Here is a 13372-nt window from a genome sequence, read left to right as displayed (position 1 = left end):
TAAAAGCTAAAGAAGTCCTAGTGACCGGTGCAGATCTAATGGTATCTAGCGGCGTTTCAACTTTAAAATCTACTTGCGAACAGACCCAAAAGAGTCATGGCTCCAAATCTTGATAGCACTTTGTCACATGGTGTAGGTCGTGATTATTAGGTTAGGGGAGTTTAGTAAAAAAAATCCGTTGCAACATACGGCCTCTTTTGCAAGTAAGTATTAAAGAAAAATTACTGCGTGGAAGGTTTCCATGTTACATGATGGGTGCGGGGGGATGGACTCGTGACATAACATCCTCTACCTCTCTCGCCTCCCGGGTCGCTCTCGCGACTCCGGAGGCCCCCGCCGCCGCCAACAACAGGGAGCGACCGTGCTGCCCATTCCCTTCTCGCCGTCTCCGGAGGAAGCCTAAGGGCAAAGCCCAGCGGCTGACGGCGGCGGCGAGGATGCACGCAGCCCGCGGCTGCGACCACCCTCCCCGGTCCATCTTCACTTGCCAGATCCAGATCCATCTCGTCCTCAGCTCTCCGGGGCCGTCGGCGTCCTCCTCCGGCCAGTTCCGGCCGGTGCTCGCGCCCTCGACCTGCGCCGCCATCCTCCGCGTCGACCCTCCTCTGCTGGCGCTAGGTGGGCGGGCGGCCTGGCCCCTGGCGCCGGCGGCGCCCGAGGCTGCGTTTCGGCCTCCTGGCCGTCCGTTCTCGGCTGGCCAGCGACGGATCCGGAGGTTCCGGGCGCGGATCCGGCTCTCCCTCGGCTCACAGCTCCCATTGCTCCCCTCGCCACCCCCATCCTCTCCGGCGGATGATGCACCTCGCTCCACCTCGCCTCGATCCCCACCCCGTACTGCGCCTCCACCCCACTCGCCCTTCCCGTCCCCGCCACCGCCAGTCTCTGGCCGGAAGAACCTCCACTCTGGTGCCCCCGCCCTCTGTCCACCTCCGACGCCGCCCCACCTCGTCTCCACCCTCCTCACCGGCGGCCTGCTCCACTCGTCCTTCCTCGGTTCACCATCCACCTCATATGTCCGTCTCGGTCCTGTCCTCTGTCGCCCTTCGACTCCACTTGGATGGCGGCCCACCATTGACGGATGTGCTACGGGAGAAATCCCCGCTGACTTTGTCAGCTGACCACGGCGACGCTACTCCAGCGTCGCTTACCCTCTTGGGGGCGTGGCTCATGTGCCACTCCTGTCTCTCGGTCCGGATTCGCAGCTCTAGGCTCTGCCCTCTGGGAATTTAACCGGTTATGCTCCAGGCGAAAGCTCTGTGACGGCGTCATCCTCGGATGTCGTCCACCTTCTTGAAGGCGTCACTAGGGAGCTCCTTGCCGCCATTCATCCTCCGTTGCCCTTGGGGGTTGGTCATCCTCTGCTATGCTAGCTCAAGACCCTCTCATGCCTGTCGTCCGTTTTGGTGAGCTTCGTGCTCTTCGTGCTATCTCGGTTCATCTTTGCTCAACAACGACGCAACGATGCCTCCCCACCTTGATAATCGTGCCGGCCTGCTGTGGCGGAGTTTCCAGTTAAGGTTCGTGATGGGTCACTCGTTGATTGGTGCTGCTCCTCTGTTGTGCCAAGGGGTTGGTACGCACGCAGGTGTGGTGCGTTAGGATAGTTGTTTAGTGTTGGTATTGTGTTTCCTCCATGACACACCAATTCCACTCGACTTTTATGGTGGTGGTCTCTTGGCTTGCTGGCTAGGTAGTGCCTTCTTCGGGGCGTCCATATGCTCTCACCCTATGTAATCTTTCCCCCCTATGTGGTTTTTCAGCCCGGTTTCCCTTATAAACGGGGTCAACCTGTTAAGGTTTTCGATCTGGTTTTTCTTATAAACTGGATCAAACACTTGTCATTTTGGCCACTTTGAGCAATATATTCAGGTGGGGAATCTCTCCCCCCGGTGACCGTTCAAAAAAAAATGATGGGTGCGGGGCTGACGTACGTGCATGCGAGCGTTCGTCCGGGAGTTCGTTCTCCGCGCCGCACCTCCGATCCTCCGAAGCATGTCGGTTGCACGCAATATCGCCCGGAGCCGAGTCGCCCGCACGCGCGGCTAAAGGCTGCCAACATCGGCAAGGTCGCGGATTTCGTTGGCCCCGCAGCGCTCTCGGCGCAGTGGACACCGCCGGGCAATGGCCACGTCGTCGACGCTGAGCCAGACGCAGCGGTACGCTGCGGGTGCGCTCCTCGCGCTCGCGCTCCGCCAGGCGCAGATCCACCAGCGCGTCCTTCTCGGCTCCCACGGCCTCGACGAGGGCCCGGACCCTGAGACCGCCGTCCTCTCCAGCGACGACCCCGACGGCCGCGACCTCTGGACCCACGACTCCCGCGGCCTCCTCCGCCCCGTCCTCCGGTCACCCCTCTCCCCCCCTACCTCTCACATGCATGCTCCGTCTCTCGATCCGGCGTGTCATGGTGCGCGCGTCGCGTTTTAATTCTCAGGTTTCTCGAGATCGACCCCAAGGCCTGGCCGGGCGTGGAGAAGACGGCGGCGACCTCCGAGCCCAAGCACCACATTGGAGCCGTACGTGCCAACAATGCCGCATCGTCCGCGTTGAATTCCACCTCCATTTCGACGTATCGTGTGACGTTTCCTCGCGCGCGCAGTTCCTCCGGAAAGTGTTCGAGGACGAAGATGACGGCGAGAAGGCCGCCGCCGATAGGTCCGACCTCGAGCTCGCGCTCGCCAAAGCCGTCGACGCGATGGCGATGGGCCTGGAGAACGACGTTGCACCGGGCGACCTGTTCAAACAACACGTGTTCGGCGGCGACAATGAGGAACAGGAACCGTCTGACGACGGGTCGCCGTCGTCGCCTGGCGGCGGAGGGCGCTCCAAGGACTACCGGAAGATGGCGGTGCTGTACATGCTCCTCTCAGCTTGCGTGGCGGACGTGAACATGGGCGAGGACGGCATGGGGTCCCCCCGCATAAGGAAGGGCTACGACGCCCGCCACCGCGTGGCGCTCCGACTGATCGCGACTTGGCTTGACGTCAAGTGGATCAAGATGGTAATCAACCTCCATTCCTCCAGAATGCGCACAATGAAGTGGCATGCTAGCTAGTTCCTACCGTGCTGAATTTTTCTTTGGCATCGAACACCTTTGGCATTGTAGGAAGCTATCGAGATAATGGTTGCTTGCTCTGCTATGGCTGCAGCGAAAGAGGACGAGAAATCGCGTGAAAGTACGTCGCCGAGAAGCAGGTGGCAGAAATGGAGGCGTGGGGGAATCATCGGCGCCGCCGCCTTGACCGGAGGGACGCTCATGGCCATCTCCGGGGGTGATAATATGTTAAACAATGTCAAAAGCAATCTTGATGAGATCTCTCCGCGAGCTGCTGAAGTAGCTGTCTCGATCTTTTTGCAGGTCTAGCTGCTCCAGCGATTGCTGCAGGGTTCACTGCTCTTGCTCCGACGTTGCACGCACTTGTCCCTGTTATAGGGGCTAGCGGATTTGCTGCTATAGCTACTGCTGCTGGACACACCGCTGGCTCAGTAGCAGTTGCTGCATCATTTGGAGGTGTGCCTTCCACATTTTGCTCCATTAGATTAGATGATGATCCACAAGTCTTTAATCGTCCACACTGACTAATCGTCATCTTTGGTTGGAATCAGCTGCTGGAGCTGGGTTAACTGGCTCCAAAATGGCCAAAAGAATTGGAAATGTGAAAGAATTCGAGTTCAAAGCCCTCGGCCAGAACCATAACCAGGGTGTAGGTGTTTGTTCTCTTTCAGTTGTACACTGGTCCATCCAATGCACTGTCTTGCTGTATTTTCTTTAACAATTACAATGCTGTTTACTGATAAGATGAACTGGGTTTCATGGGGGGTTTTTTTCCTTGCAGCGCCTAGCAGTTTGCATCATGGTTTCTGGATTCGCTTTTAATGAAGACGATTTTTTAAAGCCGTGGGAAGGATGGAAAACTAACTTAGAGAGGTACTTTTTTCTAATACAGTAGTAGTTGCTGAGCACAGCTCTTCTTATTTATATGCCCATTCCTTAGCAGCATATTCTTACGCTTTAATGTTGCAACAAGTAAACAAACACCAGAAATTAGATTTATGATAGAAGAAATTCAGATAACATGGATAGAGGTGAGTTTCGCGTAATTCATGTTTTAGCAACAAGCTTGCATTGAGTAATTGTTTTCAAGAAGAATCTTACCATGCATAACTAGACAACCTTTGCAATTCTCACTGGCAATTGGCAGGTACATTCTTCAGTGGGAGACTAAGCATATAATTGCCTTGAGTACAGCAATACAGGATTTTCTGGCATCAAGTAATGTTCATGATTCATATATAATGTGCGTTCCGCACACGCTTTAAATAATTTTTTATTAAGAGTTGCGGTTATCGCTGCAGGATTTGCAATGGAGCTGATGAGGGAAGGTGCAATGCAGACTGTGTTAAGCGGTATAATTTCAGCATTTGCATGGCCTGCTACCTTGGTAGCTGCTGCAGATTTTATTGACAGTACATGGTCCGTTGCTATTGACAGGTGCCTTCCTCCACTATTTCGTAGTTTATTGTCCTTTCTAACTTAGCCTGCGTTCTTGTAATCTTTTCTACCTGATAAATCTAGTAGATGATTCCAGATCAGATAAGGTTGGGATAATGCTTGCTGAAGTGTTGCTCAATGGACTGCAAGGAAGCAGGTACCTATACCTGAATCATACCAGCAATCTAAATAATTCAGTAAACCCTTTGTGTCTGCATGGAGCTAATTTTCTCCCCCATATCACAATCATTTCCAGGCCTGTCACTCTAATAGGTTTTTCACTCGGTGCGCGTGTCGTGTTCAAATGTTTGCAGGAATTAGCTCTTTCAGGCAATAACGGTACGTATCCTGTGTTTTTTTCTAGACCATGCAGGAGCATAATTAAGTAGAGTACATAACTGTAAATGTTAGCCAATATGGACCGCTTGGAGCTGAGGAATTTTTCTGGTTTATATGAACATTTTGCGAAAGCTTCTCATTCGAAACGAGCCCTGCGCGCTAAATGTCTACCAATATGGAGTTGGTTGTGTTATTCAGCTGACAAATTGAACATGAACAGAGGGAATCGTCGAGAGGGCTGTGCTGATAGGTGCACCGATTTCAGTTAATGACGAGTTGTGGGGGCCTGCCAGGAAGGTAAGGGCAGTAGCTATTCTGACCTTCTTCTCCCCAAGAAACCGCGAGAATTGTTCGTATTGGCATGAATTGAAGAGAATCATACTATCAGGCTCTGCATCAACTGGGAAGTTTGTATGTGAAATCCTACACAGCTGAACCCATATGTATGCATGTGCAGATGGTTGCTGGAAGGCTTGTGAACGTGTACTCCACCAAGGACTGGATCCTCGGCGTCACTTTCCGGGCAAGGTAACTCGTAACCCTGAATGCTCTTTGTTTTTCGTCGTCGAAAAGAGAGGGGGGGAAACCTCGGCCTCTGCATCGAGTGATGCACGAATGCTCTGACAGACTAGCCTCTCCTGCAGTCTGCTCACGCAAGGCTTGGCTGGCATCCAGGCAGTCCAAGTCCCCGGAGTTGAAAATGTACGTCTGCTTGCTTGCTTGGCGCACCCGACTGAGTGAACTCGTTTACAAGGGAGTACTTTTCTTGACTAGGTTGCTGCTCGACTCACGCAGGTTGACGTTAGCGAGCTCGTCGTCGGGCACTCCTCCTACCTGGGACTCATGCAGCAGATCCTGGAGCAGCTAGAGCTCAATACTTACTACCCGGTGTTCTCCCCCTCCACGCCCAGGTCCAGCACGCCCAGATCGAAATAACCGCGATGAACTTCTGCTACTCAGGAACGGTGTTATCTGTGATGAATGTAGTCACCAAAGGCTGTAGCTAATAAAGGAAACTTTTGTTGTAAGGGAACGGAAAAACGATCGGGGTACTTGTAGTCTGTTTTATCCGTAAGTCAGCATTTCCATAGACCAGTTTGACTAGCGAAATACCCGTGCGAGTAAAAAGCTGACACCGTGAGTCTAGAAGATGCGTCATTTTATGCCGGATCAAACCATTGAACTCAAGAACTGGTCGCATTCCATGTGTTGTTCATGTCCAAACAACAGTGGTTAGGAGCAACATTTTCAGGTTCGAAAATTGGTTGGTTAAGCATGAGAATTGTTTGTCCATGTATAGCTCCAGTCTAAGATGATCCAGGCTGCAGTGGCTAAGGGCAGGCGATACTCACTCTTAGTTTTTCATCAAAGCTAATGACCGCCGGCGTAGGAATTGTTGAATAACTAAGCAATCTTTTATTAAGTTCAATCAAAAAAAAAGATAAAACATGATACGCATGATGATCGTTGGCAAAAAAATCAGTCTTTTTTAACTATTCACAAGGGTGCATTTCAGCCCAGGATTAGAAAGTCCATGTCCGCACAGAACTTCTTCTTTTTTCACGTCATGGGAAAATTGAAGTCGACTCCATTGAACTAAACAGAATGGAATAAATCTGGCTCCAAAAGCAGAGAATCTGCATTCATACTCATCATCAGTGGTCTTTTAAGCGTAAAATGCTATCCAATCGTATGGATATATGTACTAGCATCTGAATGACGCCAAGAGCTCTGTTCTAAGCTGACTACAAAGTGGCTTGTCAGGCTATACAAAAATGTGGGGTAAGGCGTGGTACCTTCACAATGTGTTTCCTACCACGATGGTCAACGGTGTACAAAAGAGCAAGATGGCCCCTTCCAGCAGTGGCCATTCTCATAATATTTGCATATTCCTCGTTGAGACTGCCCTCTTGACGATGATCTTGACGACATACCGCTGCCATGATCTTGACGATGATCAGACGACCTCCTAGAGTGGTTCGAGCTACCAGGCCGTGAATCATTGCCCTGATAGCTACCCCGTCGTGATTCGTTGCCATGAGAGTGCCTATCATGGTGTTGATTCGACTGGCTGCCTCGACTAGCACTGCCAGAAGATGGATGCCAGCTCTTGTTGCTCCCTGGTGCCTCTCCCCAGCCAGCAGAATTTGAATTGGTGCTTCCCTGTCTCCTTTGTGCTTCTGCAGAGCTTTTAGCTGTTGGTGTTGTTTGGTGACCTGAAGACGAGTTACGGTTTTGGCTGCCACTCTTGAAATTCACCTTTGAACTCTCACGGGCTGACGAATGCCGACCTGGAGTTTTTCTCCCCTCTGGAGATGAACTTGATCGTAACCAGCCTGAGGCTTGTGTGCTTCCCTCTAGAGATGAACCCCAACCTGAACCTTTTGTGCCTCCCTCTAGAGATGAACCCCAACCTGAACCTTTTGTGCCTCCCTCTAGAGATGAACCCCAACCTGAACCTTTTGTGTTTACCTCTAGAGATAAACCCCGCCCTGAACCTTTTGTGCTTCCATCTACAGATGAACCCCAGCCTGAACCCTTTGTGCTTCCATCTACAGATGAACCCCAGCCTGAACCTTTAGTGCTTGTCTCTAGAGATGAACCTGATTGCCATCCTGAAGCCTTTGTGCTCCCCTCGAGAAATTGGCCTGATGCTTGCCTGCCTGAAACTTTTGTGTTCCCGTCCAGGAATGAGCCTACCGGTTGCCGACCTGAAGCTTTTGTGCTCCCCTCCAAAGATGAGCCTAATGGTTGCCCGCCTGAAGCTTCTGTGCTCTTGAGAGATGAGTTCAACAATGCAGCACTTGGTTTTAGTTTTACCTAATCAAGTCAGAAGTAACATGTTTAGTTGGACTTCAATCCTCAGATATTTAGAGGATCATGTTGCTAGGATTTCTCTTTTTGAAAGACACATCACGCTTGGACCTCAAGCCCTAGATATTACAAATAAGGATTACCTGCCCTGGCACTCCACAATCTGTGGAAGCACTTGGGTTGCCTTTTTCCATCTTTTCCTCTGGTGTTGGTGGTATTTCACCAACAGCGCTATTTCCTCGGGCTACTACTGCCTCCTCTAGAATGCATGAAGTATCTTTTCCATCAGCTCCAAGATCTGTAGAAGATGGTGTAAGATTCTCTGTCAAGTTAACAACAAAAACAGGAAAAGACTATCATTTCATTACCAGAGGAGGGTTGGAGAGCAGGTGTTGGTGAAGACAATGACCAGATGTCATTGCTTGGGTCATCTTGAACACCCCACAGAGCAGAATCAACAGCTCCGCCTTGATAGTAACTAGGTTCACCCCAAGGAGATAGCGCAATAGGGCTAGAGCACTGCGGCCTTTCTTCCTCAGCTGAAGCTGGGTTGACATTTTCCAAAGGCATTCCAGCATGCACATTATAAGTTCCACAGTTTGGTTCTGTCAAAGATCCCAGCACATCACAAACTCCAGCATCAGAGACAGAACTAACAGTTATGTTATCTCTCTTAGCTGATGTGGCATCTCCTTTTAGTGGCGCTGTTTGAGTGACACAGCCTCCATCTTTTAGATCTCTTTCTTCTACACATGATGTTTGTGTTTCCTTAAGTAATTGCAAGCCAACAAATTTACTTGAAGGCGGACCAGATGTTTCTGATACGAAATCTATTGAAGAGTGGTCATATGCCTTTGTAGCTGAATCTTCAGGTGCTACTGATGTTGACCCTGACTTGTTCATCACAGGCTGCTTCCTCTCAAATTTTGGATTTGGACTGGGATATTGATCTTGAGTGCCAGGGGATAACACTGAATCAATTTTAGGCTCAAAAAGTTGATTAACTGAAGCATTTGATGCATCAGGGGGGCATGGTTTCTGCAGATTCATGATCTCCTTGGTCTTGCCAACATTATAGCCAATAGGGGAAGTAATGTTTCCAGTCATACTTGGGTTAATTCTATCTTGCCCAGAGCCTGCCCATGCAGATTTATTATTGTTAATAACTGGCGTAGGTTGAATGATATCTTTCTGCTGTGTTGAGAGCACTTCAGTCAGCAACAATGAGTTCTCTTCACTCTCAAATGTGAGCCATATCTTCATGCCACTTGGGAAATAAGTAGTCCACTTGGATAGCTGTGAAAGAGTAAACGGGCCCTGAACATTTCCAGAAGGGTCCTTGTAGTGCCATACTTTTTCTGGCTCCGTGTCACTTGATACAACCCCAGATGACGGAACTGATGCAGCATCACCCGCTGTATTATTTAAATCAATGCGAGGCCGAGGAACATTCCATCCATTTGCTGCCTGCAAATTAGTGATACTTCCTGCTCCTGGTATATGTGTTACGCCCTCCATAGGAAGATTTAAACTAGAGTGACGACTAGCATCGGAACATTTTTGTGACAGGTACTGCACAGCGTTTGATTCTGTCCCTTCTCTTCCAGGAAACAGAAGACCTGGTCCATTCCTATTTATGGTCAAATCAACTGCATACAAGTCAATAAGTTCTCAGAAAATTAATATTTACTAGTGGAACACACCATTGTAGAATATGATTAACAGTCAACAGATGAAGTACCAGTTGTTTCATCATTCCATTCTTCAGCAGATTCATAAGTAGGAGCCATATGGGGGTCAACATGTACTTCTGGAACTTCATTAATCTTGCGTGCTATTTCTTCAGGAGTGTTCAGAAGTTGTAACTTCTCTACGCACTCTCTTAGTGTATGACATAGTTAAGGATCATCAAATGAAGGTAGCACCAATAACAACACTTAAATGAAGAGCACACATGATTACCTATCTTATGCAAAAAGAAAGCCAAACATAAATTGCTTGAGATTATATGACAGGATAGATGCACATGCAACATCTTGAGAACACTGAATGATAGCTCGGGTTTAAAGATGAAAGATGGTTTCCACCATATCATTTTATGTAACACAAAATAAAGGAAGGATGAGAACAATAAGAAGTTATTTATCTCCATTAAATGACGGTCACAAAATATTGTGTTCTCTTCATAAAGATAACCCTCAATAAGACCGATACTATTCGGTAAGTGCGAGAAAAGAAGTTCGGAGATAAGAAACTCCAATTGAAGACAAAACAACATGAAACAAAAATAAGCGCCAAAGAGGTTGTGAGCTAAACCCGGTACCTAACAATCCCATGTAGTATCTTCGTTCTCCAGAGAGGTTATGAGAAACTCTCAATAAAAAAAAATTACAAATTCTAAACCCTACAATAGCACCGTCCTTGGTCACAAATGTTACAAGTTAAAGTTTGCCAGAATAAATGTGTCCTCGGGCCAACAAATATGTGCACAATGGTAGTTTATTTGATAGCTTTAAAGGTTCAGGCTATGGTGAGCATATGCATGCAAAGCCGTGACCAAACAATCAAGGACCAAAACAAGATCTTCACACTATACGACCCACAGAAACACCAACACCAACGCAAAGATAAAAAATATAACAATAGCTCAACATGGTAAGTTAGAAGGATATTCTTTTCGGCGTCCAGTTTCGCTAGCACGGTCACGGAGATGGCTCAGCCTCTGCTTTTCATTTACCAACCACTGAAAAGGATTTAACACACAATAAGTGCTGTTAGATCAAGCTAGAGAACCTATCGGTTATTACCAAATAAGCAACCTCATCAAATCGCCAGCTTTTATTTGTTAGTGTAGTACTTACATCATTAATTTGCAGAGATTGGAAGCTTTTGGCTATCTCATATATGTCTCCCTGAATTAACAAAATGAAGAAAATAATTCAGATATACACAATTTGGTAACTTAGGTATCAGACGGATCATCATAAATTGGATCTTGATCAGCAGTACCACTTTAAGTCGAGGAATTAGACCATACTTCATGCTCTGGCGTAAGCGTTTGCATTCATCCTACATTATACAAGCAAACAAGCCAGTTAGATAGAACAAAACATAAGAGACACTCACCTAACACTACCCCCACATTCAGCAGTCCGAAAATTACATCTAAGAGCTAGTGAAAAAAAGGGGGAGATAGAGATTGGCCAACATATACAGTGGTGATACTGAATCATAAGGTCTATAAACAAGAATATTGTTGCATCAAGATCCAAATCCAACAATCAAATTCAAATACTAGATTGATTCTTGGAAAGCAGATAAGACACTAAAGATGTTAAAAGCTTGCGAAAAAGAGAAGTGGGTTTGTAAATGATCGACAATAGCCCCTTATTGCACAATACACATGATCAAATAAAAGATGTCCAAATCCAGCGTCAAAATTAGACATAACCACTAACAAATTCAGGAAGGCAGTATTGAGACACAGCACCAACCTTTGATGGTCGTGTGTCATTTACTATAGACTATAGTAATTAGTAAAATACATTATGAATAGTCGTTTCTCGTGATTCTAGCACAACAACAAAGCATGTTTCTTAAAAATTGAAACAACGATTTTGTAGCTTAACGCCTTAACTAAACATTAAAGTTGTGCATTGATAATCTAAAATGTGAAAATAGTTGCCAATTATAGTCATTCATAATGTATTTTTACAATCTAATGTATGTTTCACTGAAAGTGTATACTAAGTTAGTTAGCCAACAAAAACATGCCAACACCTAACAGCATTTCGGGTCAGTGAAGGCTCACCCGATACTATAGGTATCAAACAAATAAATGTATAAGCAACACGCATGCATTACCTGCGTGAAATCCTGATTTGAGATCGTATCCATTGTGATCACTTCCTTCTTATCTAAGTTTGATATCTCAAGTGCACAGTCTGTTGTCTTCTTACCAACACTGTATCGTTCTGCAACTTTATGTGTACCTGCATACAAAATCATTTTAGTTAAATTACAATTGAGTAGCTAATATTGGTAGGTAAATCAGTCAGGAGTAAAAATCTTACCAAGAACTTTGACTAGGCGATACATATCTTGCTTTTGGCCAGAACCCGGAATTCTTATCCTCACAAAAGCACCAGTAATCTTCTCAGAGAATGTAGCAACATCATCAATGATATCCTCCATCAAGCTGCGGCGTAAGTATATTAAATTGATGTTATGCATGTCAATGGCTGCATAATCCTCCAGATTAGCTGGTAGATCTCTTTCAAGCTTCTTATGAGTCTTCCTCCTCTTATCAGAGCTTAACTTAGTTCCCATCTCACTATGTCCTCCACTATCTACTTGTGCTGAATCTGGCTCACGGGCTAATTGGGTATCACCATTTAATGCTGGAGTCTCTTTCACATGAAGATGGATCTCCAAAAGTTTTAACATCTCAAAATGACCAACACGTGGTTTCCTAAACAGACTACTAAGCCTTGCATCACAAATAATTTGACTTTTTTTGCGAGGGTCGCGAAGATTATTTTGCTTTATATACTCAAGCAACAGAACCTGAACATCAAATTGGGAAATTTGGGACACATCGCCATTTCTCATGTGCCCAATGAATTCCAGCAGCTCCGGTGAGGCCCATTTCGTGTCACCCGACAAATCCATGCCTTCAAATGGTGCTCCCTTGGGTAAGCTTTCGGAACCTTCAATTGAAATTTCACAGTTCCTTGCAGTATTAAGACTATGATTTTGACGCTTCCGCCCCCTTTTCCTTAAAGAAGTACCCCGACTTCGTTTCCTCGAAGAGCTGTCAGAACTGACATTATGGTCATTGTTTGCTTCATATCGCTCACCAGATGACTCCTCTTTTTCTCTCCTAGCAGAAATGCTTCGAACAGTCCAATTGCTTTTGGCACTAACTAGTTCTTCCAATGTTAATAAATGCTTCCCTTTTACATCCAGCCAATATAATTTGAAGAGATATTCCCAACTATTTTTATCATCAAAATCAACCATCACCTGGCATCAAAAAAAAAAATATGATAACAAGTCCATATGACACATCACAGGCACATAATCAATCAAAAAGGAAACAGGAATAGACCATTTCATGATTTATGCAAATCAAACCTAGAATGGAAGTATTGCTTGTTCCTAGCATCTATCTATACAATCTTTGTCCCAAACAAAGCAGATTTCAACTTTAATAGTATTGCATGTTGCAGGTAGGCCTCTGCCAAAACAGCAGATTTCCGCACTGCAAAGGACTAGACGATGGCCAAATGCAGTACCAACAAGGCCCCAAGAAAGTGAACAATTATCAAGCATATACCCGCATGGAACTTCTTAAGGGCATTAAAGTTAGTTGCAGTAAATCTCAGTCATCTAAGCTAAAAAAAGGAGAATCACCATATGTTCAGATATCAGCAAACAAAGTGTAGATATTACAAACAACAGTCCAAGCAAAATTGCATACTAAAACGGATAATGAGTGAGCACAATCAAATTTAGCCATCATATGACGATGGTGTGCCGATTCGGCAATTTAGGCATGATCGTATCAGTACTTATACTTAGTATCTAGTTTATTCAAATGCATCAGAATGGAAATTAGGTCACACAATCATTATGTATTGTGCCTTTTGAAGGTGACATCAGAGTTCCGTGGTTGCATATCTGATTCAACCATAGTTTTTAAGGCGGTAAGGCGACCTAAGGCGCTGG

The 13372-nt window shown here is 46.5% G+C and overlaps 1 protein-coding gene and 1 pseudogene across 1 annotated transcript; one reads left to right on the top strand and one right to left on the bottom strand.

Moving 5' to 3' along the window:
- The first annotated feature begins 2088 nt into the window (after positions 1-2088).
- Positions 2089-5891, top strand: LOC119305529 (transmembrane and coiled-coil domain-containing protein 4-like). The gene is made up of 15 exons (XM_037582030.1): positions 2089-2342; positions 2432-2513; positions 2597-2998; positions 3104-3269; positions 3356-3508; positions 3604-3701; positions 3834-3925; positions 4200-4270; positions 4354-4489; positions 4587-4646; positions 4746-4828; positions 5049-5125; positions 5286-5356; positions 5473-5530; positions 5624-5891. Exons 1-15 carry the CDS (start codon positions 2122-2124, stop codon positions 5762-5764), a joined length of 1911 nt encoding a protein of 636 aa, XP_037437927.1. The 5' UTR covers positions 2089-2121; the 3' UTR covers positions 5765-5891.
- Positions 5892-6436: 545 nt separating this feature from the next.
- Positions 6437-13372, bottom strand: part of LOC119336762 — a 10072-nt pseudogene continuing 3136 nt past the window's right edge.

This window comes from Triticum dicoccoides, chromosome 1B (genome assembly GCF_002162155.2).
Source record: "Triticum dicoccoides isolate Atlit2015 ecotype Zavitan chromosome 1B, WEW_v2.0, whole genome shotgun sequence".
Classification (NCBI taxonomy): domain Eukaryota; kingdom Viridiplantae; phylum Streptophyta; class Magnoliopsida; order Poales; family Poaceae; genus Triticum; species Triticum dicoccoides.
Note: the sequence above shows the minus strand (reverse complement) of the source record. Positions and strands in the feature narration are given on the sequence as shown.

What these genes read in the sequence shown, in the direction of transcription:
- LOC119305529 (XM_037582030.1), top strand. Translation starts at nt 2,122, where the DNA reads ATGGCCACGTCGTCGACGCTGAGCCAGACGCAGCGGTACGCTGCGGGT. An exon ending in GCTCATGGCCATCTCCGGGG is followed by an intron (nt 3,270 to 3,355) that starts GTGATAATATGT and finishes ATCTTTTTGCAG; the next exon opens with GTCTAGCTGCTCCAGCGATT. An exon ending in AAGTCCCCGGAGTTGAAAAT is followed by an intron (nt 5,531 to 5,623) that starts GTACGTCTGCTT and finishes CGACTCACGCAG; the next exon opens with GTTGACGTTAGCGAGCTCGT.